Raw genomic sequence first — 26,345 nt, forward strand, 5'->3', positions numbered from 1 at the left:
ATAGCTCTGGAAGACAACCCAACATTTGCTATGCTTGCACAACACAAGAAGGAGTGAAGTTTACTGGATAAATTCATGCTGAATAATTCATGCCTGATTCCCATTTGTTGAAGGCAGAGTGCTAGTTGCATCAGCTTCCAAAGAAAGTCTAATTTGACTCTGCAAAACAGACATACAATATGCAACCCCTTTCCCCTTCTGTGTTTAGCTTCTGTACCAAAAAACTAAAAAACTTAAATTAGTCACATCCCAAGGCTTTGCATTAACTCCTGCACTACCACATGTAGTTCCATTAACCCAGAAGTAATCACTATTTTTATAGTCCAGCATGGTTACAGCATCCTTGCAAATGCCAAATGTCTCTTATACTTCACAAGTGTTTACCTGCTGATGCTTGGCACCATTAAGTAGTACTGTAAGGATGAACAGTACAAGCATTATAGTCTTTAATACTGCTATCAAACGCCAAGGTTTTGATAGCTCCATGCACCATCATTACCAGGCTACTCCTCAGGCATTCAAACAGGAAAGAGCACTAACTGAACTGACTTAAAAAGTTACAACTGAAAAGCAATCCTCTGTTCCTCATTTTTAATATTCTTTATAGCATAAATTCGTAGGAAGCATAAATGGTACTTCAGGGATGCAAAATGAGCCAGTAGGTTTGGTGACATTTAATTGTGGTATAGAAATGCCACCAAAACTGACATGCATGCATACATACATACACACACCAGTCAACATTTTAGCAGTGGACATCACTTGGATTTTATTATTTTATTTCCAGATGAGGAGCTGTGCACTTAAGCAGGGCAGTGGGACACCCTATCCTGCTGCTACCAAGGCTGCATCTATCTGACCTATTTCTAAGGTGCAAAGGCCACCAGCACAAAGTGCTGCAACCCAAACAAGTACCTAGCTGAACATACAGCCAACAGGAACATGGTCCAAGTTTGGAACAACAGTTATTTCAGATATCACATAAAACCCAAAACTGTTCTCCTCGTATTAAGCTGTACTAGTAGTTAGTGCTTATGGTGAATGAACTTCTCCTTTTGAGACTTTAAAGTTGTCAAACAAAGCCAGTCATGCACTCTGTAAATAAAAGAATAGATTCTTCTTCCAAGAAAATAACTTGGGTAAAAAAAACTTTGGCTTTATTTGGCTGGCAGAAAAATTACGAGTTCCATCACAGCAGCCACTACAGACCACTTCATACATATGAAGCTTTGGCAATATGTTAAATACTTTGTTCTGGGATCTGTCAAAGGGTAGCTCCTCATATTTTTTGCCATATGGCTTTAAGCAACCAGTGCTGGTAGAGCCAGCCTGAGGAAAAAAGGCACTCAAGTCCAAAGGTGCAAAACCACATCACACAGGATATGTGTATCAAATTCACTGAAATAAAAGAATGTTAAAACTGGAGGCATTCATGTAACAAGGCTAACTCTCAAAGTTTATGTACTGTGTATAAAACACTCTCCCACATAGCAGTCTAAGTGACGGGTGTATAGTGGTAACACTGATAAATCAGTATGAGCATGGAAATGCTACATTTTCTCTCAAAGAAGAGAAACAAAAATGGTTCTACCCAATTTACAGTCCTACCAATTGTCAATCAACGTTTTATTTATGAATCAAATGGACACAGAACACTCTAAACTGACCCTTTTATCATCACTTTACGAGCAGAACTGCAATTTCACTTGCACGCAGTTAGTATACAAACAGTGCTTCAGTTCACACTTTTTAATGCAGCAGGTTTCTCAAGGGGGAATAAAACGTTGCTGTGGCAGTGAAGTTACTCCAGTGAATTCCTGTGTAACCCACGCCTGCAGGCTGCACAGCTTTGCAGATGTAGGAAAAAAAGACGGCATTCAGGAAACCCAGATTCCGCAGTATAGAGCAGTAGTTACTGAGTTACGTAAGTTCACAGTACCACAAGCATTAGAGCAACTAAAAGCCTAACTACACTTCTTAACTGCATATGCATGAAACATAAATAGCCAAGTTATAAGCTTTCTGAGCAGAGGCACTATTCCTCAGAGAATCAGATAAATGATGAAGTTGAAATTTCAGCTGCTGTAGCTCTTTCTATTTCTGACCTTCTGTGGAGAATGTAGAAAACTCTTCAGTTTCCATTCAAACAAGAAACTCAAAAGCTGGCACGGAAGCTAACGCAAATGTTCCAAAATTTTCCCTCTGCTTGGTTTCTGCCCTAGAAGTTTTCAGAATCCTAACACTTTGGAAGAAGTAGTAATGATATGGTGTTTATATTAAATAATATCAGTGTAATTCAGCACCAAATCTGAATGCGTTTTTCTTGCTTTCACTGGAATAACAGTTCATCACTTGAGGTATATTCTCCAGTATTGCAATTTCTGGGGGAGCAGCATAAAAATATATAACCTCGAACTTACAGCTAAGTTTTGTCAGCTGATCAAATACTCAGTGTTGTGCATGCAAATGAAAACTGTGATTGATCTGCATGGTTGTGTTAATCATATAGTACCTGGGACGTACAATTTGTGAGGTGAGCTCTGAATACTTTTACAGTCATCACCACAGCATGTTGTAATTAATAGACAGGGTTGCTTTTTCTTGATTTTTTTTTTTGTTTTTTTGCAATTAACAATGAGTTACACCTACACAGAACTCATTTAGATCCGTTTAGATTTTAATGGGCAAGGTGAAGATTAGGAGAGAAGTGCCGTAGGTGCATAGTCAAGAAGAGACTGAAATTTGCTGCAAGAAGTTTGCTGCATTATTTCACTTCCATTTCCATACCAATAATAATCACATGAACATCTCTATAAAAAGGATGCTATTATATCTCAGATTGTTAGCTAGCACCAGAAGCCCAGGTCATATTGTCATACATCTTCAGAAATGCATCTGCTCTGACAGATTCTATACAAGCTACTGTAAAGCAAACCTTTCCATCAAGCATGCACAGGCTTAAAAGTCTGTCAGCATTTCCACCCAATGCTCTAATCCAAGCAATAAAAACAATAGCAAAAGTTGAAAGTCAAGAAGATTCAAAAAGATGCAATTTTGATACATCTTAGAATCTTTAAATATAGGTAATAAAAACTGACAGCTTCCCTCAATCTATATAGAAATAGGAGTCTCTGCCTTCCAAAGCAATCTGGCAACTTTTTAGGCAAAAAAACTACATACACTAAAGCAGAATTATGAAAAGCTGCTTACGTTAATTTCTAATAAACATTTACAGCATCTTTACACAGAAAGTTACTATGTTTCCACCAAAAAAATAGCATGAGTAAAAGTGTTTTGCATTTTGATATTGAAGACCTCAAAAAGAAACACAGATGGATAAATAAATAAGAAAACACCAGAAGTCTAATATCAGTGGCTCCATACAAAAAAGGCAGCTTTATTTTAGCAATAACACTACCATTAATTTATTTTTAAAGAAGATTGTCTAAAGCAGGTTCATGTTGTTAACTCACATCAATACAACCATCACATAGCCACAAGAAACACAGAACAATGACACACACATGCACAGAACACTGACACACTTCCTAAGGTGACTGTTTATGTTGTCAAGGTACCTGTGGAGTTCTCTCCATTCTGTTCATCTCTCAGGCTCTGCTGACTGAGGTCTGTCACTAAGCGAACTGCTTGCTTCTTCCCTTCTTCATCTCCTGACTCCTCTGACTCAATCCGCTTATCAACTGTGTGAGATACATAATAGCAAAATTAGGCTATTTTCAGCAGTGGGGTAGCGGGAAGAAGTAGCAAGCAGATACAATAACCAAGATTCACATATACCACTATGCAGTTAGTAGAAGTCCTAAATTAACTAAATGAAAGGTTTAGTCTTAAATAAAAGGCCTCTTACCCCTTGTTTCTACTTTGATTTTGGATGCACTTTTTCCTCCCATCACATCTTCCTAAAACCAACAATCTGGGAAGAAGACTGGAGGAAAAAGGAAATTTCTTAGATCAATGAAGTGCAATTCCAAAGACTACTGAGATGGAATTAGAACTATTACATTTTAACAGCTTTTAGGAAAAAAAAAATAAAAATCAGTATCATGTACAATAGTACCAATGACACAAAGAAGTGGAGACAAAAAAATTAAAAAAAAGATACAAAACCCTGCAGATAAAAGCAACCATCTCCTCTGCACAACCTACAAGCTCCCTTCACCATTACCCAGCCACAGCTCTAGTGGCTACCCTGGTCCTGGGACCCTGAAGTGCCCTGTTGCTCCTCATCCCCCCCTGTTTATTCTCGTTTCATGGGCGACTTAGGAAAAGCAAAACCTGGGGATTTCTTCCTGATTATTTTTTACATCAGTCATCTCCACAAACCCACGTCTTCCACCTCTCTCGCGCGGAGCCGCCGGGGCGAGGGAAAGCACCACTCCATGCCCCAGGTAACACACACATACAGCGGCTCACGGCTTTGGCGGCCGCCCCGGGTCGGCGGCCAACCAGAGCCCCGTCCCCCCGGGGAAGCCGCTCTCGGGGTGAACACCCAAGCGCTGCCTGAGCGTGGAGGGCCCCATCCCGCGCAGCTGGCAGCCGCCCCACCGAGCGGCAGTGCCCGAAGGGCGAGCCGTCCCAACCCCTTCAGCTGCCGTGACCGTGCTGGCCCCAGCGGGCTCTCCTCACCCTCCATCATCTCCTGCGGTACCTCTCCGCTCCCCGCCGCCATATTGCTTCTCCTCCCACCGCCCCCTTCCGGAAACCGCCTCAACAGCCGTCACAGCCAATCAGAGCCCACCGATGGTGGCTCGCCGCAGCCAATCACCCCTGCGGTTAGCGCGCCCTGGGGGCGGGGCGGGGCAGCGCCTGCGTTCCCTCGCGGCCGTTTGGAAGTCGCGCGTGCATGGGCAGGGCGGGCCCCGGGACCCGGCCCCGTTTCAGCCAGCGCTGCGGGCTTGAGCTGCTCTCGGCCTTATCGCTCCGCCTACCGGTTCTTTGGAGAATAGCTGTCACCCCGTGCCCCCCGCATGCAGCTTTCGCGGCCCCGGAGCGCGGGGCGCAGAGCCGCCCTGGACCGGTGGCTCGCAGCGGGGTGTGCGGCGGCGAGGGAAGGAAGGAGCCGCAGAGCCCGTGACTCAGGGTCAGTTTTGCCTTCTCCCGCGCTAGCCTCCCATTGGATCCCCTCTCTGCCGCTCTTCCCCTGCCTTCGCTAATTGGTCTTCGCGGCTGCCCAGTCCCGCCCCCTACTTCCTCGCGCCCTCGGGCTGTGAGGTGACCGCCCTAAGGGGCGGTGGCTGCCGGGCTGGGGCTGGCAGTGGGGCTGGCAGTGCCGCACTCGCTGACCCAAACCTGGAATTACTTTCCAAACTACCAAAGGTTTTAAAACTCTGGAGCAAGAACGGGGACGGCGTGTGCGGCTGGGTGCTTGGTGGCTCTTACAGAATATGGTGGAGCTGTCCTGTCGATCACAGGTATTCTATACTGCCTGGACAGGGTAATAGTCAAGAGAGTTGGCCGTTTGTTAACTTTTGCGTTAAGGAACACAGACAAAAAGTTGAGTGGGACATGCGAGAATGAGCTGCAGACTTGCCATAGCTTACAGGGCTGCTTTGGGTTAGAAGGAGCTGTTACCTGTCAGTGATTCAAGCAATAGGGCCTGACTGAATTTCTTGTTTCTGTTGCAGGTGGTGGCTCTCTAGGTGTGGCGTGGCAACCAGAGGGTGATAATGGCAGCTGAGACTTATAGTCACTCTGAAGGGAGCCTTCTGCCTTCATCAGTAGGCTTAGACCATGCTCACCTGAATGACTCTGATAAGTTAAATCGATCCTACCCCTGGGCCAGCAAAAGGAGGAAAAGCCAGCTCTCTCAACTCTGCCGGCTTAGACCATCTCTCTCTGGTGAGCAGTGTATTTTGAGATCAAGTTCATGTGTTGTCAGAGAAAGTGATATGTTTCAGAAGGTTTCAGATCTTCCTCCTCCTCTCTCCCAAACCTAGAGGTGATAGCAATAAGTAGCTGCCAGAAAGTGCTTGTTCAATAAATATCTGAGCCATAGATTACATAGATTACATAGATTATTGGCACAGCTACAGATTGGGCAGAGAAGAGATTCAGAGCAGCCCTGCAGAGAAGGACTTGGGGGTGTTGGTCAATGAGAAAATGAACATGAGCCGGCAGTGTGCGCTCGCAGCCCAGAAAGCCAAATGTATCCTGGGCTGCATCAAAAGGAGCGTGACCAGCAGGTCAAAAGAGGTGATCCTGCTCTTGTGAGACCTCACCTGGGGTATTGTGTGCAGTTCTGGTGTCCTCAACATAAAAAGGACATGGAACTGTTGGAACAAGTCCAGAGGAGGGCCACGAGGATGATCAGGGGACTGGAGCACCTCCCGTATGAAGACAGGCTGAGAAAGTTGGGGCTGTTCAGCCTGGAGAAGAGAAGGCTGCGTGGAGACCTCATAGCAGCCTTCCAGTACCTGAAGGGGACCTATAGGGATGCTGGGGAGGGACTCTTCTTCAGGGATTGTAGTGACAGGACAAGGGGTAATGGGTTAAAACTTAAAACAGGGGAAGTTTAGATTGGATATAAGGAGGATGCTCTTTACTGTAAGGGTGGTGAGGCACTGGAATGGGTTGCCCAGGGAGGTTGTGAGTGCTCCATCCCTGGCAGTGTTCAAGGCCAGGTCAGATGAAGCCTTGTGTGGGATGGTTTAGTGTGAGGTGTCCCTGCCCATGGCAGGGGGGTTGGAACTAGATGATCTTGAGGTCCTTTCCAACCCTAACTATTCTATGATTCTATTCTATGATTACTGCAGGCTGGGAGAGTTTACAGGAGAGGTGTTGCTGGATAGGTGATCTGCACCTGCACTTGTCCCTGGGTAACCGTTACTGGCTGCCATCAGACCACCCTGCAATCTCCTGAATTTGAAATGAGGAGAAAGATGTTGTTCTGGATTCTGTTGGGAGTTTATAGTTCTTGACAGTTCATAGTGCATCCAGATACAAGTCTTCCTGCTTTATCGTGATGATCATATTCATACTGTATGCAGTGCATAAATGCAGAGATGTCCTTGTGATGAGTTGTTCATAATGCTTCTACCAGTCTATTGAATGTCTGCTACTGCTAGACATTCAGAGCTGCTTCCTGCTTTGGGAGTGGAGCGATGGCATTTGGCTGCTGATGCCACTTCCCAAGAAAACATCTTTTACAGGCAAAAGCTTTGAAAATTTCAGTACAGTCACTTGGCATTGTGTAACATAAAACACTGGTGTGGGCACAGGTATTTCAGTGTCACATCTTCTGAACAGTTAATTAACTGGATTCTGACTAATGCAGTATTTAGTAGGGGCTTGAACACTTACTGTAATTGCATTTAATAACAGCTTCAATCTTGAGAGATTTCAAAACCTTTTAAACCCTGTTAAGTGAAAAACAAAGGTGAACTGGTCTGGTTGAGTCTTATGGATGTTGGCAATTTTTTTCTAGCCTACAGACTGAGTTTAATTGTTCCAGTGGCTGTGATTCAAAGACATGTTTATGAGAACTGTTTCCGTTTTCCTTAGTTTCATTGATTCTATTTTCTTGTAATTTCTTTAAAGATTTAGGAATATGTGTTTTGGGATTACTTGACAGTTGCTTCAGCTGACAGCTAAATGTTTTTTATCCATTCCCCTAATACTGTAGTAGACTGGTAGAGCTGCATAGCTGATCTTAATTTTTATCTTCCCACAGGAGAGAAATGGAGCTCTTACTGTTTGTCTTCACTGGCAGCTCATAACATTTGTAGCAGCAAACTTGGTAACTCAGGAGCTCAGTGGGCTTCTTCTTCTCTCTCCACTTCCATTGGAAGCTCTTCTTGCTCTTGTTTGCTTACCCTCATTGAGGAGTCCAGCCAGTACCTCCCAACTGCTGCATGCAACCCAAACAAAGCCATCTTCACTGTGGATGTCAACACAACAGAGGTATTTGCAGTAGTAAGTGCTAAACTAAACAGGCTGTAACTGGTATAGGCTGTATGACATCAGACAGGCTGAAATGCCTGTTACTCTTATGTGTATCTCAAGGCAGCTGGAGTGACATGAAGGTCTTTTATAGTCTGCTCAAACTCAACAGTCTTATAAAGGCAGCACATTTACTTCCATTGCAGGTTGTAGTTAGCAAAATATACAAGGCAGTAGCAGAAGCACAGCTGTCTTGAATCTTTTTTCAAACAGAAAAATGGAATAAAGAAGACTGCAGCTGTGAAGTGGCATGAAGGAAGAAAGGAAAACAGAAGGTGCTTCAAGCCTTCTTCTTGTTAAGCATCAGCCCTTGGATGGGTTTGTGATGGCATGAGGTCCCTATCTGCCCTATAAATATGCTTTTTGCATTGGGAGAGAGAGAATTTCTCTCCTGTTCTGAGAGTAAACATGAATATTAATTTGAGTACCAAAAACTTTAAAGAGCTGTGCCATTTTTAGCTTCAACTGACAGTTCGTGCTTACCCATCTTAAAGGTGCCTAATTCTGACTTGCTCTGTAACACAGGCTTAAGTATGCCAGTGACTGATGTGATTGCTGCATGCCTTCAGGGATAAATTCTGTGGCTTGCCCAGGCTTTGCTTGTAAATACAACTTCTTAGTTTTGCCTCTATGGGTGTAATTATTTACAGTTAAAAGAAATCAGGAAACCTAAAAGGAAAGCAATGTCTCAAACCCTCTTAACCAAGAAGATGTGTGGGCAAGGGATATCCTAGAATAAGAAGCTTTAGTGAACTGTTTGTGTAGAAAGCAGAATTTTAAAGAACCACCAGGAGGAAGGGATATTACAAGACATTAAATCAACAGCCTGAGGAGATGATGATATGTGAACACAACTTAGAGCTTTTATTCTTTGTTTTGTTTTGGTGATTTGCTTGGTGGTTTTTTTCCCCTTTTCTAGATCCTGGTGGCTAATGACAAAGCCTGCAAGCTCCTTGGGTGCAGCAGTGAGGAACTCATTGGTCAAAAGTTGTCCCACTTTATATCCAAATCCAGTCAAGAGGCATGGGAAGCTGTCAGTGAGGAGTACATAGAAACTGATGAATGTTCATCTGTAGTTTCAGGAACTGTGGTATGTGAAAAGTTCAAGAAAATATTCTCCACCATATACAGTGGTTTTGTATGCTCTGGTTTGGGTTTGGTTGTTTGGGGTTTGTTAACATTCTCAATATAATTCCCTGATATACTTAACTTTATGGGGATTTGGCAATTATGGCGTTTGTAGGACTGCTTGGTTTAAAAGTTTGCAGATATGGGAATTCAAAGGGCAAAAGATGGTTTGAGAGGCACCCATGAGAGCCTTGCAGCTGCCAGCATGCATAGTCATGATGACTGACCAAACCAGAACTTAAGGGACATTAGATTTTCTTAAAAAGAAAATCAGTACAATTGCTTAGCATGGAAAAACCTATTATGGAAAAGTTCCCCATTGTCTGGTCTTTTAAAATACTTTTAAAATTATTTTAAATTGCATTGTGCATATCACAAAGTTACCGTCAGTCAAATACTGTGAAATATCTGTGCCGAAACACCCCAGTTGGTGCAAAGGAGTGGAATTGATATTTTGCCTATAGCAGGGTTGTTTATAAGAGAGCTGCATGAAAAATGTCTCCAAATGATTTTTTTCCCACTGCTGTTGTGAGTTGTCACTAGAAAATACTTTGAAAATGAGCTCATATTCTTCTTGGTGTGTTATTTTCGTACAAATTGCCAGCATCTCAGAGCTTGATCTTCCTGAATCCTTAATTGCATGGGGGTGGGGGAGGTGGAATATTTTAAGTTTGATTCACTGAAATCCAGGATTAAAATTAAACATCTGATAAAGGCACTAATTCAAAGCTACAGCCATTCCAATGGCTATACTTTATGGGAGTCACTGTGTTATTTATAAACCTCTTCTTGTCAAGATCACATAAGAATGATAAAAGGCTTGATAGGAACACTGCAGGTTATAAGATAAACATTTTCTGCTTTAGGAAGAATCTCGTCCCATAAGAAACTGAACTGCTGTTTTTGCGGCTGAAAGTAAGAACTATGTTACTAATGTAAAATTAGTTACATTAGTATTCATTAGCACCAGGGGACATTCCTTAAACAAGGTATCTCTGAAAAGCACTTCTCAATGAATGCAAGGTGTAAGATTGGCACATATCTTATGCTGAAGGAAATGCCTTTAGGTTTCCTGAGGCAGCAAGAGAAGATACAAAAGCAATAACATTTTTGTGTATCATCAGTGAATTATTTGCAAACCTTTTCATCTCTATATTAAAACTGTGTTTCTTCCAGTAAAAGAACTAGTAGTCAAGAAACAATGTTTTTTGCACTATGACAGGGATATTTCTTGGCTTAATACCTTATTCTTGTTTGAAATTCTTGCTAAGTAACCTAGTTAAGTTCTGACTACATTTCTGAATCCTTTGGAAAGGTGGATGTCATAGGCCATCTCAAAGAGAAGATCCCTGTCTCAGTCTGGCTGCGGCAAATAAGAAGCAAGGACAAGCAGTGTTGTGTGATTGTGCTGGAACCAGTGGAAAGACTCTCAGCTTCTGTTTCCTTCACAGTTGACGTAAGTGTTTTCCTAATGATCAAATGAGTCTGCAGTTTGTGAGAGCTGAAGTGCAAATGAGATACGTCTAAAAGCCAGTAGGCGTGTTACTGTTTGTGAACATGAAGCACTGCCTGAAATGGGTATTGCACATGCAGGACCTGTGCATCTATCTCCCATACAGCTCACCTTCACATATGTAACAAGTCGCATTAAAATACCCTGTTTCTCCTTCAGGGACATCTTAGACTTGAACAGTGATGGTTTGGCAGGGGGTTGGTTATTCATGGCAGGGATGCCCTTGTGAAGGGATCAGCTTGCCGATGAAAAGCATTGTGAGGAACATTAGACACTCTTGTTTTTCTCCTATGGCAAGAGGCAGGCTGTCTGCATGATCATGTTGATGTAGTATTGCATTATGCTGTGCCTGTTTTTATTAATTAGTTTTATCCATGAAGGGGCTACAGAATGAAACTTACTGCATTTGTTTAGATATTTGCCAAAACTGTTGTTAAGAGATCGAATGGACTGTGGCTAAAATGCTAAAATTATAGTAAATGTTCTTCCCAAGGGAGAGATTACATCATGTGACCTCCATTTTGCCCATCTCCATGGCTACCCAACATTGGAAGAAGTAGTTGGGCTCCACATAAAGGACCTGATTCCTTCTGTGCAGATCCCTCCTCTAGACAAAAAAATCCCAAAGGTACAGTATAAGCACCGACCATGTTCTTCCAAAGAAACCTGGTCTAGTGGGAGGCATCCTTGCCCATGGCAGTGGGGTTGGAACTAGATGATCTTAAGGTCCTTTCCAACCCAAACCATTCTCTGATTCTGTACCCTTCCCAGTTGGAAAACAGGTACACATGGTTTTTCCTGCTTATGCAACAAGAAAACTTTTTCAGAGAGAAGCAGAAGTCCCCTGAAAAATTTATGGAGCTGCTGGCAGAATATTTCCTATCTGTTCTCTAGGAAAGAGACCAAGCCTCAACCTCTCATTGTGGAACCTGGTGAAAGACGCTTTTCTCCAATCCTGGCTTTTTAGGAAACCATGCTGTCTCTGAAAGCTCCTTGAAATTCCTTTGCATTCTTCAGTGGATTCAGTCATGTTACTCTGAGGAGTGAAAGACTAAAAGGATACGCAGATCCTGCAAATGCCATTAAAATGGCCAGCTAGGTAGTTGAAAGTGGCTGTATTAATGCCTTAAGTGCTGGAAAGCTGTAGCATGGACTTCCCTGGTCCTCTTCATCAGGCTGTTCATACAGGAGTTTAACACTGGATTCCAAATCCTTAGGAAACCAGACTTTCTTTATTTTGGTAGTTACAGGATTGGTTTGTTTTTCTTTTCCTGCTCTCTTTTTCCTGAGAAGGTTCCTGTGTAATTTTGTATGAATACTGAAATAACACCAAACCTTTTGGTTAGTTAGAGGTTTCCTGTTTGTTTTTTTCTTTTTGCTTTAATTCAGAACCTCAGGATCCAGCGAGCTGTAGGCAGATCCAGAGAGGGTAACAAGTTTCCTCTCAGTTTAAAGCTGCAAGTAAGCCTTCTGGAGGAGGACCAAGTGACAGTGCAGAAAAATGGTGTTCTGCAGGCAGAAAAAGGCAGCTCTTTCACAGGCTATCATTACTCTGCTACAGTCGTGGTTTTCTTCACCATCAGTGGTCTTATTACTATCAAGTCAGATGGAACCATCTGTGGCATCAAGGATAGTTTTGCTTTAATGCTCTTTGGCTATGAGAAGAAAGAACTGTTGGGAAAGGTAAGACAGGAGGTTTAATGCCTCCCAAAAGACTGCTATGTCTGGCAGTTTATCCATTAGAATTGTAAAGTTGTCTTTTATACTCATGTCTGTTTGTCACAAAGCCTGTGTTCCACGTGTTTAGTGAGTGAGCTGTATGATGATAACTACATTCCCTTACTGTAATTGATAAGTTTTGCAGTGTTGAGCTCATGTGGGTTTCAACTAGCGCAAAAGCAAGCTGCACACTTAGATGTGCTCTGTAAGTCACGTGGATCACTTTTGCCTGGCTATCCATGAGAATCAGGTTCACAAGTACAGATTGTTAGCATTTGTCCCTAACCTGTGAGAGCCAGCTTAGATTTATAAGGTTTCCTTCTGTGTTTTAGAACATTACATTCCTGATCCCTGGTTTCTATAACAACATGGAGAGAAGCAGTGACTGTTCTTTGCCATTACGTCCTCTCGACGGCTCCATGGGGACAGAGGGTGAGTGCATCTTTGAAGGTGTTACTGCCTGCCATGCGGCTGGCTCTGGTTGCTTTAACAAAGCAAAATGAATAACATTAAGGAGCAAAGTTAAAATTACAGAGATGAGAGCTTTGCCTGTGAACATAGGAACATGCTTTATAAAAGCAATGTACCTCTGTGCAGTTTTTAAATTGGATTTCCACTAAGACTCTAAGATAAACTGAATTGTTCACCTGAGGTTGTGCTTCTTTCTTTGTTGCTAGGAAGATGAAACTGAATATCCAAGTTGGAAATTACACTGTTAGTAGAGAATGCTTTGTACTTAACAAGCACTTCCCTTTCCTTCCCTCCGCTGTTAGGATCTCTGAGTGTTTTAAGTCATGTAAAATAGTTTTTGTGGCAGTATTGCAGCAGAGCTATAGCAGGGCTGATATTTTAAGAGAGAATTCTAATATTCTTCTGAATTGGCTTATGTTGCTGGCTACTATGCAGTGTTACATTGCTGTGGAGTTTTAGTAGGAGGCATCACATATTCTTGTGATGCAGTTCACTGCATTTACAAAGAATTTAACAAAATTTTATTTCCCTGCACACAACAGGATAAACAGAAGCAGGGAAGCCTCATGTCTCCAAATCTGTCTTTCCAGCTAGCTCTGCCCAAAAGAGAGAACACAACCAAGTACATACTTTTATTCTATGATTCTGTGATCTCTACCACAAGAAATCTTTTATGCCGGTTTTGTCTCTGTTGTTTTGAGGTATTTTTCCCCTGTGTTTTTTTTTTTCTTTACTTAAAAATGCACATGTGCATTGAAATCAGTGCACACTGCTGGAACAAAGAAGAGTTAATAGACAGTGTGCAGTGTCTTAGGTATTTCTTTGACGAAGTGATGCCTCTAATCTAGGATCAGTTCTTCAGTGAGGAAGCGTTGTTGGCACTCAGCCTTTATTAAATGGAAGGATTCTTTTAGATTCAAATCTAGATTTGTCTACTCATTACCTTCTTCTGCAGCAGCAATACTTGGTTTATTTGATCTTGCACACTTGTGGTTTTCTCTTTTGACCTGTTGTCACTGGAGAAGGAAAGTTATTTTCTTATTCTTTCCCTTAACCATTTTTTAGACTGTATACTTTTGTTTGACAATTTCTGTGAGTTCTATAAATGCAGTCTAAAACTTTTCATTTGAAGTGTTTGGAATTGAGAGTGTATGTGTGTTTTGGCCTTTTTTTTTTTTTTTCTTTTTTTTTTTTTTTGCTGCTGCTATTTGTCTAACATTAACTCCAGTCTCTGTTTGGTCTCTGGCATTTTTTTACATCTCTGAACTTCAAGTAGCTAACCCAGGAGCTTTGATAGGAAAACAAATTTTTGCATCCCGGGAACCTTTAGGTTCCTGCATGTGATGATTTCTCAAGCCAAAGTAGAGTGGAGCGTTCGTATTTGGACCACCTTGCTTTAATCTAGTCTTCTATACTCAGTTCCTTAAGGATGAGACAGACTGAGGCATTTCCAAGATTGTTTTTAATCACTGTAGTCTCTGAAGCCTAAACACAAAAGGTGAAATTGGTGTGGTTTTGTTTCTTGTTTGGTACAGACAGCAGCTTCTTGGCTGCATCTGTATCGAGCCTTCTCTCAAGAGATGAAGAGCAGAAATTGGAAGGAAGACACAAAGACGAAAAATTAATGCATGATGAGACTAAACAAAAGAATGTGACCAGTTTCTGTTCTACTCCCTCACCTCCTGAAGTGGCACCCATTCCCTCTAATAGGTAGGCATTTCCTGGACTGCATATTTACATATGTGGTGGTAATCACCAGCAAAAACTCTTCTATCACCTCTGTGATGTCTGTAGGAATATGTGACAAGAGCCTTCTGCACTATACTGTTTTTAGAATCCGAGTGCTATTTGCAAGACAGTTTGTGTTTTGCCTACCTTAGATTTTAATTTAGATCTATGCAACCTACAATTATAAAGTTGCAGGAGTTCCATCTTTTAAGGGGACCAAATGCTTCATCCAAACTAGGGAAGTTAATTCGCTCTGTCTTTGCTAAATCAGAAACAGTGGATGTTTATCTCCTTCTATGGTATCCACCAGCTGGTGTTGCACTGAAGCCAGGTTACCTGGAATGAATTCTAAGTATGGTTCCTTCTGGTGCTTGGTGTAGCTGTCAGATCATCTGTTAAAACAGGCTACTGTATTACTTAAATACAGCCATTTTTATTGTACGTTTCCAGGTCTTTTTCCTGTTATAAGGTTAGAAAGTCTCCTCAAGTACCTACATGGTTTATTTTAATTCAAATTTTAAGCCGTTTGCATTAAAAATTCTAATTGTCAGAAAACATTTACTGCCCTTTTTAATGTAGTCTATTACAGCACAGTTCTTGCTGCTTTTTAGAGCAAGAACTTTCTTGTGCTCTCCTGGGTTTATGTCTCTTATATCACATTTGGATTTTAAGTGCTCTCTTGCATGGGTTGTGTTTCTATTTTGTATTTTTACTCATAAAAATGTTTATAAAATACCTTGTCCTGTGGGCTTTAGTGAACCGTGGTTAAATTGGTGGTTAGGGACGTCCATCTTCTGTTGGACAGACAAAGGATCTGTTCTGAGGTCTGGAAGTATCCTGCCATATGTGTTGGCTTTTTGTTGTGGTGCACTGTCTATGATCTATACTTAGAAATGAAGCTAGAGAAGGAAATAATTCATAGGGAAAGAGTGCCATTCAAGTGTACCTGCTCTTCCTTGGTCAAAATGGAATTTGTTGGTATCTTGAATGTCTGTGGCAACAGCTTTTTGCTTTTTCTTTTAAACTTCAGAAAATAAAGTAGTTGGTGCAGGTTTTAAATAGTGACCATAGTAACAGAAGAGCAGGTAGTATACAATATGACAGTATGACAGTTCTCTCAATCTTTTACCATCGTGTTACCACTAATAACTTTGAACCATTGCAGTAAAGACAGTCTTGCTACTGATGGGCTGTCAGCCCACCAGAGAGAGTCTTACCCTGAAACCTGCCAGGACAGAATCAGATCTGCAGGTTACCATATGAAAAGCTGAAACATCAGTTCTCTGCTGATGCCTGGGGACAAGCTGCTACAGTAAATGTTGCTTGGTTGCTGTTAAAGAAAATTCTTCACCCTGGGTTTTCCACAGCAGCCTCAGACATCTGATTCTTAGAAAAGTAGTGTAATAATTCAGTGGTACAGGAATAAGAACGGCTTGAGCTGGATGCCTCCAGGGAGGGACCCAGAACAAAGAAATTCCTGAGGTTTCATACCCTCACATTTTATGCACTGGACCATCCCATACTGTTGCTGGTCCAGTGATGAATTTTGGTCTGGGGTCTGCTGTCTATCATTGGGTTCTTTTGTGGCCTTGAAGCCATAGTAAATGAAGGACAGGAAATTCTTTCTTGTCACTGCAGGTTTTGTTCCTTACTAAGGATGCATCTTCTTTATCTTCCAGTTTGCATTGGCATCATTTATGCTGGCTTTTGCTTACATAACTAAGCACAGGTTGTTGCTTCTTAAGGCTCCAGCAACTTTAGCTACCCATGCTAAGCAACTACACATGCTAAGCAAGGCCACCCAGTCAAAAAGAGCACAGTTAAAGGAATTCAGCTAACTAAACTTAATTCACAACAGTTGCCTGTTTGTTCTAGGCTAGAAGATAATCTAGATACTGAATCCTATGCCCCAATTAAGCTGCCTTCAGATGTCACTTGTAACTCACCTGGAACACCAACAAAAGATGAGCCATGGTTTGGGACAACACCAGACTGCAGACAAGAATTTCAAAACCATACAGCTACAGGGCAGTTGTCAAACTCAGACTTCACATGTGATGGAAAACATTCCAGCCTTGAGCACATTGTGGTTGAACACTGCCTGCTAAATGATGCTTCATCCTTCTTTGCAAATGGAAGAAATACTATCCATGATGTCTGCTCAGGAAATAAAATGGGTTGCAGTGCTTCTGCAGCAGTTGCCACAACCTCTGAAGATGTTAAAGAATCAGACACTGAGCTGAACTGCATTTGCTCTGGTCTTGAGGTACTGGGTCTGAATATTGATGTCAAGAGGCACTCAGACAATTGTTTAGGTATTACTACAACTCATGTAGGAGTATCCTCTGACTCAGTGGACTTGGGTGTAGGCAATATGCTAACTCAGAATACCAGTGCCTTTTCAACAGGGCAAGAAAAGCAGCTGTTGAATGGTGTTGCTACAGAAAATGATTCTGGGTTGCTGGCCTCCCAAAGGCCTTTAGAAGAGACTGAAGAATCCTCCAAAGCATTTATTAAGAAGCCTGAAACTCTTGCAGAGACCTTGGGGGACAACATCAACAGAAACCCACTGAAGAGCAAATGTAGTCCTGAAAACTACTGTCAGCTGCATGGGCAACAAAATATGGACATAGAAATAACATCAACCCCAGTGAAACAAGAAGGAAGGCTGAACCCAGCAGCTCCTTTGACCTTGGAGATTCTGGAAGGCAGCTACGCTGGCAATTGCTGCCACAGAGATGGGTCACAATTAAGTAAGTTAAGCCTACTTCTCCCCTTCCCAAAACTCTTGCTGAGGTGTTCTTTTCCACCCACATTTTTGCAGAAGGCAGACAGTTCTGGTTAGAAGCTTATGGTGGAGAGGAAGGAAGAAGCTCTAGCATCTAAAATAAAAATGGTATCACAGTCTACTCAGAGGGTATTAGAAAAGCAGGTGTATAAAGTACAAAGTTACTAAGAAATTAATCCTGACTGAATAGTCAGAAATATTCTCAAAACAACTAAAAGGCTTGAACTGGTTAACTTTTTTTCTGAACAGAAATTATAAGCTCCATTGTAAAACTTGTATTTAAATTGTGTAATGGACTGTGTTTCATTAAGTCATTCATCTGGATTCAGTGGCTTGTTGTATAAAATCCCCATTTTGGTGTAATTTAGAATAGCAATGTGAAATTAATAATCACAGTTGAACACTGACAAAAATTTCTGCTGGGGATTGGGAACCATGGACGTAGCCACCAACTATCTCTGAGTAGCGGTGCTGTTGTCAGCCCCTCTGGTGATTCTTTCCTGGGTCGGTATTCCCCAAATAAATAATGTCACTTTGATAAGAGCTCAGAATTTTGTCCTAAAATGTCTGCGGTCCCATTCAACACTAAAATCTCGTTGTACCATTTTAACTTACTCACCTGTTTCTACAGGTATACTCTTTGAAGTGAAACGGGTAGAACTGCAGGACCCTGCCATGCTTTTCTGTGTCTGGGTGGTGAAAGACCTTCTGCAGAGCCAGAAGGAAGCTGGAGCAAAGAGTCAGCTTTTGCTCTCCAGTCTAGCAAGCTCTGCCCAGTCTATTGCTGATCTTTCTACAAGCAGTCTTGGAGAAGTAAGAAATCCTACTGTTGCATAATACTGAGCATCTCTTTGTTTGACTGCTAAGCTGAAGCTAAAGTCAAAAAGGTTTTAAACCTAAAATGTCACGTGGTTGTGGGTGGATATTGCTCTTTCTTTGTTTCACTATTTTTACCTCAAAAGAAATGTTTCAAATTGCTGTTCTGTAACATTCTGGTAGTGTGTGTTTTGCTTAGTGGAATTCCCTTTCCCGGGCTGAACAATGAAACCACTCAATTTGTTCTTGGGCTGCTCTAATTGCATCTACAACAGAAGTTTGCATCAGTGTGTTTTTTAAATCAGTGGCACCCATGATAGAACCTTATTAAGAAAGGAAATACCAAGCTGAAAACTTCCACTGACTGACTTGTGGCAACAAAAGAAAACTGCTTGAGCTTCTAAATTCCTTGAATAAATGGATGCATTCTCTGGATCTTTACACAGCTGGATTTTATGATGACCTTAACAGAGAAGTCCATACATAGATACCACATGTGTAGTGGTGACAGTTCCAAACTACAGGAGCCTGTAGAAGCTACTGTTTATTGAAATGTACTGCAGATGAGATGCTCCCTCCCCTGCCTAATCAATGAGATGGGAGATAAAGTAGACATTTGAGTGAAAAGCTTGGCTATTGGCAAAATGTACTATTTGGAATATTTTTCCTTTTAGAAAATCATCTTCCATGTACATGTATGTCAAAATACAAGCAGTTCTGATAATTCCATGTATAACTCCAAATTTCATTGCTCAAAACAAATGCCCCTGTGAGATTTGTTGGTTCCTCTCAGGATGGAAGGCTGCGTATGTCATAAAGATTTTCTGTTACACATTGTAGATGCCATCTTTGGTAGAGAAACTTAGTAATTGCAGAGACAAACAAGCCCAAGCTCTCTCCTCAGAGGAAGACAAACTTATGTTGTTAATTTTTCATGCAGTGTTGTAGGCCTTTATAGGAAAGCATGTGGTGTTTCTTTACTAGGGATTTTACTGGGATGTTAACATTTAGGAGGGTATGCCTTGAACTTGTTGTGGTGATAGACCACAAGGACTTAATTTTCCTACTCACAGAGAGAATTTTGTGCAAGCATCTAAGGTGCATATGCTTCTGTTTCCTTTACCCTTCTGTGAATTAAGCAGTATTTGTAGCTGCTGAGAGATGATTGTTGGCTTGTCTGGTATGGTGATATTTACAGCAATATGCAGTTCTTGCTATCAAAACCAAATATCACTGCTTTTAGCTATTGCAGGTGTGTACTTTCTTTTCAGTATTTACTTCATTTTATGAACATGATTCTGTGGGTTGTTAATTTTTTTTTCTTGCTATTTCTTTTTCTCTGTACCTAGGCCATCAGGTCAACTTCACTTTTTGAGAATTCCCGAGCAGCTGAAGAGCTTGAGGGTCTAAGGGCATGTGAAGGAGAATATGCAGAAAATTATAACACTCTCAGTCTTATTGGCAAAGGATCTTTTGGCTTTGTCTGGACTGCCAGGGGCAAGAAAGATCATCAGGAGGTTAAATATTTCTTTTAGATCTGATTGCAATAATTTAGGATGAAAACTGAAGGTTAGAGTAATAGTGGTGTCATGTCAACACTACACTATTAAAAGTTGAGTTCTGGTAGCTGGGCTTTTCCTTTGTTTAAATAGAAATCTAAAATCACTAACCTCATGGAAACAGGCCAGCAAAATGTTTGCACCGATGTATATGAATATAACAGTAGATGAACATTATCCAAGACAGCAAGCACAGAATGACATGGCCATGTATCTACTTTAACCTGCTGAAAGAAGGACATATTAAGCTTAACAGGATTACAGGTTTTCTGTTACTAAAGAGAACGACAAACTTGAAGGTCTTTATCATGCCACAACTAAAGAATGTGGAGTAGACATGTTGAGGTTATGGGACCCTCCTCTATCAGCAGAAGTATTTTGGGTGTTGAGAGGCAAGTGCTGGTGTTTCTCTGCATGACTGTTAAGTGCTCATGTCCCTCCACTGTACCTCTATGCCAGAAGTCAACACTGTTGTAACTGATAAAAGAGCTGTCCTGACAAAGCCTTTGGATTTCATAGCATCCGTAAAAAGAAAATAAATACATTCAATTTCTGTACATTGCTTGGCTTCTACGCCTAAATTGGTTTAAATATGTTTAAAGATACTATAAGCAATGCACATTGGGTTGGTTTACTTCTGTACTTCTGGTAATATGGCTCACTAACACTTTTCCTACAAATTAACTTACCATGACTTAAAAAGTATGACTTAAAGCCATACTTTTGCAGCTGATGCTGAATGCTGTTGTCTGTGCAGGTCGTCGTAAAGTTCATCTGGAAGGAGAGGGTGCTTGAGGACTGCTGGGTAGATGATCCTGATCTGGGGAGAGTGACTCAAGAAATTGCAATCCTGTTGAAGCTGCAGCACCCCAATATCATTAAGGTACAGTGAACTCAGAGTGAATGCAGTTTGAACTGCATCACGTGGCTCCTTTTGAGTACTTGGTGTCTCACGTTTCTCTTCAGGACTGAAGAAATGTCCTGTATTAAAATCTACCTTTTCAGGAAAGAAAAGAACCTACCTATCCTGCTTTGGTTTGGAGGGTATGTTACAGCAGACTGTCACTGGCTTTGACACTTTTACCCCGAGCAAATTATGTCAACATAGATCTGACTGTAACAGGGAAACTGTTAATAGGAAAAAAAGCCTATATGTTATTTCAAGAGGATGAGATACGTATCTTGGAAGTGTGATGTCACATCTGAACCTGTACTAGTTCAGGAAATAATCTGGATACATACCTTAATTCCTCTGGTTTGAGGCTGTTGGTTGGTGACGGGGGGGGTGTTCCCCAGAAAGAGAATTCCTCTTGGTTTTAATTCTGCTCTGTTTTAATTCTGCTCTTTTTTCAAGAAACATTTGTGCTCAGTGAAATGAGACTTCGAAGATTATAAAACACGTTGATTAACTCTCCAAGAGGGGAGCAGGGCTTGCTTAAGTAAAAAAAACACAGTTTGAGGATGAAGCACCTGATTAAAAGAGTCTGTTATTTATAGGTGCTGGATGTGTTTGAAAATGAACACTTCTTCCAGCTGGTGATGGAGAAGCATGGATCTGGTCTGGATCTCTTTACATTCATTGATAATCATCACAACTTGGACGAGCCACTAGCCAGCTATATATTCAGACAGGTGAGAACTGGGAATGTACAGTTGCTACATGCAGCTAAAATTTGGTTAATAAAAGAAGGATTTCCTATAAATCCATTGTCTCTTGGCTGTGATGGGGGCAGCATACAGCCCCTGTCATCAGGATGACCATCCATGTAGCAGCCACATATCCTCTGCAGAAGGAGGAAAGTGCACAGAAGTTGCCCCAAGCCCCACTAAAAGCTATGCTTTCACTTAGACCAGTGCTTGGTTTAGACTGGTTATGGGGGTAAGAGACTCTCCTCTTTTTAAGGAATTTAATATCAAGAAATTATCTTGGAATTTAATGTAGCATAATGCAAAATAACTCAAGGTAGTCGACTGTGAGTCAGGAACTCATCTGAGAGCTAAATTGTCCTCTGTTCATTGAGTTAACCATAACAGTCACTTCCCTCTCACGTGTTTTGGAGTAAATTTCTTCCTCAAAGGTATGAAAGAATTACTTTGCACTTGGTAACACATTGAACACTCCCCTTGCCTGGGGTGGTGGTGGAAGGTGGAAATTTCAATCAATGGTCCCTTTAGATTTGTGATGGATAAGCCCTTCTCCTAAACCAACCTTGAGTCTGTAGGGGTGCTTCATTACCTCAGACCTGGACAGTATTTGTCTGCAGAGGGAGTTTTGTATTATAAATAGAAACTTTTCTTCCTTAGCCATCTGCTTTTCTTGCTCAAATGTATTATGGTAGGAATCACGATTGTCTCCAAGGTGATAAAATTCTGATGCTATTCTTAATTATGGCACTACAGCATGAATCATGCAGAAAGGAGAATGGAAATTAGGAGTGACTTTATTATTTATACCAAGCTTCACTCTTAAATGCTTTGTCATCCTGCATTGTTGGAGGCACACAGTAATATCCTCCTGGATGAATCAAAGGGCCCTCTGAATGAAGCTGGGATAAAAATAGAGTAACCTGCAGGAATGTAACAGTAAGCTCTCATGCTTCTAACAAAAAAAAAAGCACATTCTAACCAAAAAAACCCAAGCACATATGCCATCTTCCGGCACATTTGTGAGAGGAAAGCAAGCAAAGGCTATTTTAAGTCTCTCCCAAGATAGACACCCTACTGCAGCAAAGCTGACAGACATGCCCGAGTTTGTTTTCTGTTACCAAAATTAGGATCTTGTTTATATATATACATAAAAAAGCCAAAACGTGGCTATTGAAACTGAGTGATGCCACATAGATTATCCAGAAGGACACCTCGGTGTAGTAACACCTAGTTCTTTTCTCCTCTTTCAGCTTGTATCAGCTGTTGGGTATCTTCACTGTAGAAACATCCTTCACAGAGATATCAAGGATGAAAACATTGTCATTGCTGAAGATTTCACAATTAAATTAGTGGACTTCGGTTCAGCTGTCTACCTGGAACCCAGCAAATTGTTTTATACCTTCTGTGGGACAATTGAATACTGCTCACCAGAAGTGCTGTCTGGCAAACCGTATGTCACCCTCTGAAAAGTCATTTTTGTGTCCATTGCACCAAAAATTGTGTAATAGAGAAGCCAAGCTGCTTTGCCATTGGTGCTCTACTAGAATATCTAACCACAGAAAACTGCAGTGAGATTTAGGGCACTGCAGTGACAGAAATTACTTGTAAAGATTTGAATGCATATAAAGTAGGGCACTGTCGTGACAGAAATTAGTTCTAAAGGCTTCAAAACATACAAAGTTTTTTCTGATTAAGTCTGCTGACAGGCTGTCTGATTCTGGTCAGATGTTTTGCAAAGCTTTGTACTAATGTCTGTTCTACTGCAGAGCCAAGTTCAGGAACAAGCCTGAGTTTAATTACCAGCCTGGTGGAAGAGTTTAGATGAATTGGGTTGCACTTGAATGTGTCCTTTTCCTTAATCTTTCATAACATGTACATCAGCTTGCTAACCTTCTCTTCATACCTGTGTCTACACACTCATGGGTCTCTACCAAAATCTGCTCTTCTACAGAGATGGTATAAGCAAGTATTGCTGTGTAATTTGCCCTTACCATGTCTGTGTTTTGTACTTCTCCAATGCTCATCTTTGTATGCTCCCTTCTTTCCTACTTGCTTCCCTGTATGAATTTTTTGCAGTTTGATCATTGCTCATCTCCCCATTGATGTTTGTGCTCTTCTGGACGCAAGGATTCTTCCCTTGTATCCTGTCGTGCTCCTGTCTTGGATGTTCGGCCCAAATCTTAGCTGGCTTTTCTCTAATCTCTCCTTCTCCAAGTGCTCTTTACGTGGAGGCTGGCAGTCTTCTACTCACCCCTGGAGGGAAGCCTTATCATCACAGGGTAATAAACATTAATTGTACATGCAAGTACATTATCTTTCTCTCAGTTCACAGCTGTTTTCATAGGTCCTTCAAGCAGCTTCTCTTAATGGGAAAGGGGGAAGCAATGCAAGGAGGAGAGGAAATCCCTGCTGGGAATGAGCTGGGAAATGCAGTGCTGCCCTGGGAATTCAGCCTGTTACTGTGTGAAGAAACTCTCCCTTTTTATCAGATAGAATCTCAATAATGTTTATTTCCAGAAAACACTTGCTTTGAAAAGGTTGGGAGGAGGTAAATGAAATTCCACTGAGGTGTCTGACCTTCCATTTAAATATTTACTTGATAATTTTGGCTTATGGTGAAGAAGGAGGAAGATTAAGTTCTCCTGTCACCAGCTTAAACATGTGGAAGTCTAGGTGCATATTTTACATACTCATTAACTGAAACTGGTTGGCCATTCTTCTGGTTGTTTTTCTTTCATGGAGAGGCATAACATCGAGAAGACTTCTCAAAAACATGTGAGAACCTTATTAGAATTCTCAGAAACCTCCTATGTTAAAACAGAAATTGGAAATAAGAGCTATCAACTGACTTTATTTACTATTATTGGACTATTTTTACTTTATTTATTATTTTTACTTTCTTCAGCACACTATTATGTATGTGCGATGTGACTTTAGGGAAGTTTATCTCTGCATAGGTACCGTGGCCCTGAGCTGGAGATGTGGTCACTTGGTGTCACCCTTTATACACTAGTATTTGGAGAAAATCCCTTCTGTGAGCTGGAGGAGGCCATGGCAGCTGTCCTGAATCCTCCTCGGTCTGTCTCAAAAGGTAACTTTTTGCCATTTGCTTTTCTAAAGGAGCAGATCTCTTGGGAAGGTATGAGCAATATTTATTCTCCAGAAATAAAAGGGAAGACTGGAAAAAATGCTTCAAAATGTGCTCTGCAATGACTGTAAAAGCTGTTCAGTGCAGCAGAGTTACCCAGGGTATCCTTTTCAGGTAAGTTCTGCAGTTCTTCAGTGCCTATGATGAACACAGCTGTCTGCCCTATGTTTTATTTGTTTCAAATTCCAGGGCACCCATGTATTATGATGAATCAACTATCAGCTGGTCAAGCTTCAGTGAGGTTTATACCTGAGAAAACCAGAACAAATAATGCCTGATGGGAAGGATCAGTCTAGTAGATAACTTCAGGATCAGAAATGGCAGTCGTGTAACTAATGCAAGTTTTATCTGGTAGAACTATTACCAGTCAAGGCCATATCCCTTTGGCGACGGATGACAGTGTGTGGATTTATAACTTCTGAATGAATTTTATGGCTTGACCTCACAGGAAAAATACATTGGCCTTGTTTTCTGTTGGAGGTCTAGAATGCTTATTACATGTCAGGCTAATAAAATCTCCGTCAACAAATCCTCAGTGGTCCTTAGGAGCACTGTGGTTATGAGGCAATTGACTGATAAATCCTTGAAGCTTTCCCTGATCCCTGAAGTGCATATTTAGTCACACAGCAAACATGGGACGACTGCAGGATAAGACTGGTCGTGGAAATAGTGAGTCAAGGTGGCCTCTATGGCATTTGTTTCTACTTCTGTCCTCCTCAGCGTCATAACTCTGTGCTCAGTTCTCTGTTTTCACAACCTGGAAATCTCAGAGTGCTCCCAGACCTGAGTACATGTGAATAAGACTGTGATAGAACAGTACAGCACCAGGGCTTAATGGGGAGGATCTGTAATTGCGATCTTCATTCTTTGAATATAAACCATATTTTGCATTCCCAGCATGCCTAAAGTATAGCCTGAGCCATTCCTCTTACTGCTTTCTCTCTGCCCAGGTCTTATGAATCTCATGACTGGCCTTTTGCATCCTGTTCCAGAGCAGCGCATGACTCTGGTGATGTTAGTAGAGGATCAGTGGCTGAAGCAGCCTGTGAACCTGGGTGATTATGCCTGGGAAGAGGTATACCTCTCTGCTGAGACAGGTGAGATGTTGTCCTGAAGGCTTCCTCCCCAACCCAGGGCCCACTGAGCATGTAGGAATGATTTCTAAGAGAAGACTGAACTGTGGTTAGCAAGATACTTCTCATCAGGTCCTACTGCTATCCAAACGTGCTCAGTTTGAAAGTATGCTCATTGTCCGGTAGGACCCGTGGTTCAATCCTGTCTTTCTCCCTAGAAAGCAGCAGATTCAGAAATGGTTCTGGTGAGTGGGTGCATGGAGACAAGCTCCCAGTTCCTCACGTGGAGAGTGAGCCAGTCTTGAACGCTCCTGACTGAGCATGCATATTCTCACCGGGAAGAAGCAGTGGCTGTGGAGTGCCAGGGCTTGGGCCTGGGACGTTGCTGCCATTCTTCTCCACAGCACAGATCCCTCCCTGTGGAACAATAACTCCTTTACTCAAGAATCGACAGGAATGAACTGTAAGGCCTAGACTGCTGCTATGTCTCTCATGTAGAAAGATCTGGTGGTCAGTACTGAGCAGCCTTAAGCTGCTCCACCTGGGCACAATTCCTCTAGAAAACCTTCTAGCCATAAGCATTTGTTACTGTTCTATACAGGATGTGACTTAAAGTTGTGAGACAGAGATTTTAGTGTCTTGTTTAAATTGTTCATCACTCGGGATATATTTTTATTGGCTGGTTTTACTTTGTATATGTAGTTTCACTTGTTCTGAAAGAGAATTCCATGAAATGAACATGAGCTGGCAGTGTGCGCTCGCAGCCCAGAAAGCCAACCGTATCCTGGGCTGCATT

The 26,345-nt window shown here is 41.6% G+C and overlaps 2 protein-coding genes across 9 annotated transcripts in view; one reads left to right on the plus strand and one right to left on the minus strand.

The window, feature by feature from the left end:
* The window catches only part of PPP1R7 (protein phosphatase 1 regulatory subunit 7), a 17,195-nt gene extending 12,166 nt beyond the window's left edge, over positions 1-5,029 (minus strand). Inside the window, exons 1-3 of one of the 3 annotated variants that reach the window (XM_065673834.1) lie at positions 4,950-5,029; positions 3,869-3,946; positions 3,579-3,701 (exon numbers count right to left, since the gene is read on the minus strand). In XM_065673834.1, coding sequence (XP_065529906.1) covers positions 3,579-3,701; positions 3,869-3,911 — 166 coding nt within the window. In that variant the 5' untranslated portion in view covers positions 3,912-3,946; positions 4,950-5,029. Of the gene's footprint in view, positions 1-3,578; positions 3,702-3,868; positions 3,947-4,647; positions 4,845-4,949 lie in introns of those variants that run through there. The other 2 variants (XM_065673833.1, XM_065673835.1) reach the window with 2 other exon arrangements.
* On the plus strand, positions 4,796-26,178 carry PASK (PAS domain containing serine/threonine kinase). Of its 6 annotated transcripts, none has more exons than XM_065673826.1 (18): positions 4,796-5,101; positions 5,646-5,859; positions 7,691-7,920; positions 8,879-9,049; positions 10,403-10,543; positions 11,094-11,228; positions 11,990-12,283; positions 12,652-12,751; positions 14,326-14,500; positions 16,394-17,271; positions 17,938-18,119; positions 19,472-19,639; positions 20,439-20,564; positions 21,179-21,313; positions 22,579-22,778; positions 24,286-24,419; positions 25,427-25,573; positions 25,768-26,178. In XM_065673826.1, the coding sequence occupies exons 2-18, from the start codon at positions 5,688-5,690 to the stop codon at positions 25,866-25,868; spliced, it is 3,489 nt and encodes a 1,162-aa protein (XP_065529898.1). In that variant the 5' UTR covers positions 4,796-5,101; positions 5,646-5,687; the 3' UTR covers positions 25,869-26,178. The 6 variants fall into 6 exon arrangements, with proteins under 6 accessions (XP_065529898.1, XP_065529897.1, XP_065529900.1 ...); XM_065673825.1 differs by lacking the exon at positions 4,796-5,101 and adding an exon at positions 5,272-5,432; XM_065673828.1 differs by lacking the exons at positions 4,796-5,101; positions 19,472-19,639 and adding an exon at positions 5,272-5,432.
* The last annotated feature ends 167 nt before the right edge of the window (positions 26,179-26,345 follow it).

Source organism: Lathamus discolor, chromosome 3 (assembly GCF_037157495.1).
Source record: "Lathamus discolor isolate bLatDis1 chromosome 3, bLatDis1.hap1, whole genome shotgun sequence".
Taxonomy (NCBI): Eukaryota; Metazoa; Chordata; class Aves; order Psittaciformes; family Psittacidae; genus Lathamus; species Lathamus discolor.

Bases quoted from the DNA above. Each gene is read 5' to 3' on its own strand.
- PASK (XM_065673826.1), top strand. From the start codon at position 5,688: ATGGCAGCTGAGACTTATAGTCACTCTGAAGGGAGCCTTCTGCCTTCA. The intron at 5,860-7,690 runs GTGAGCAGTGTA...ATCTTCCCACAG, and splicing joins GCTTAGACCATCTCTCTCTG to GAGAGAAATGGAGCTCTTAC. The intron at 14,501-16,393 runs GTAGGCATTTCC...TGTTTGTTCTAG, and splicing joins GCACCCATTCCCTCTAATAG to GCTAGAAGATAATCTAGATA.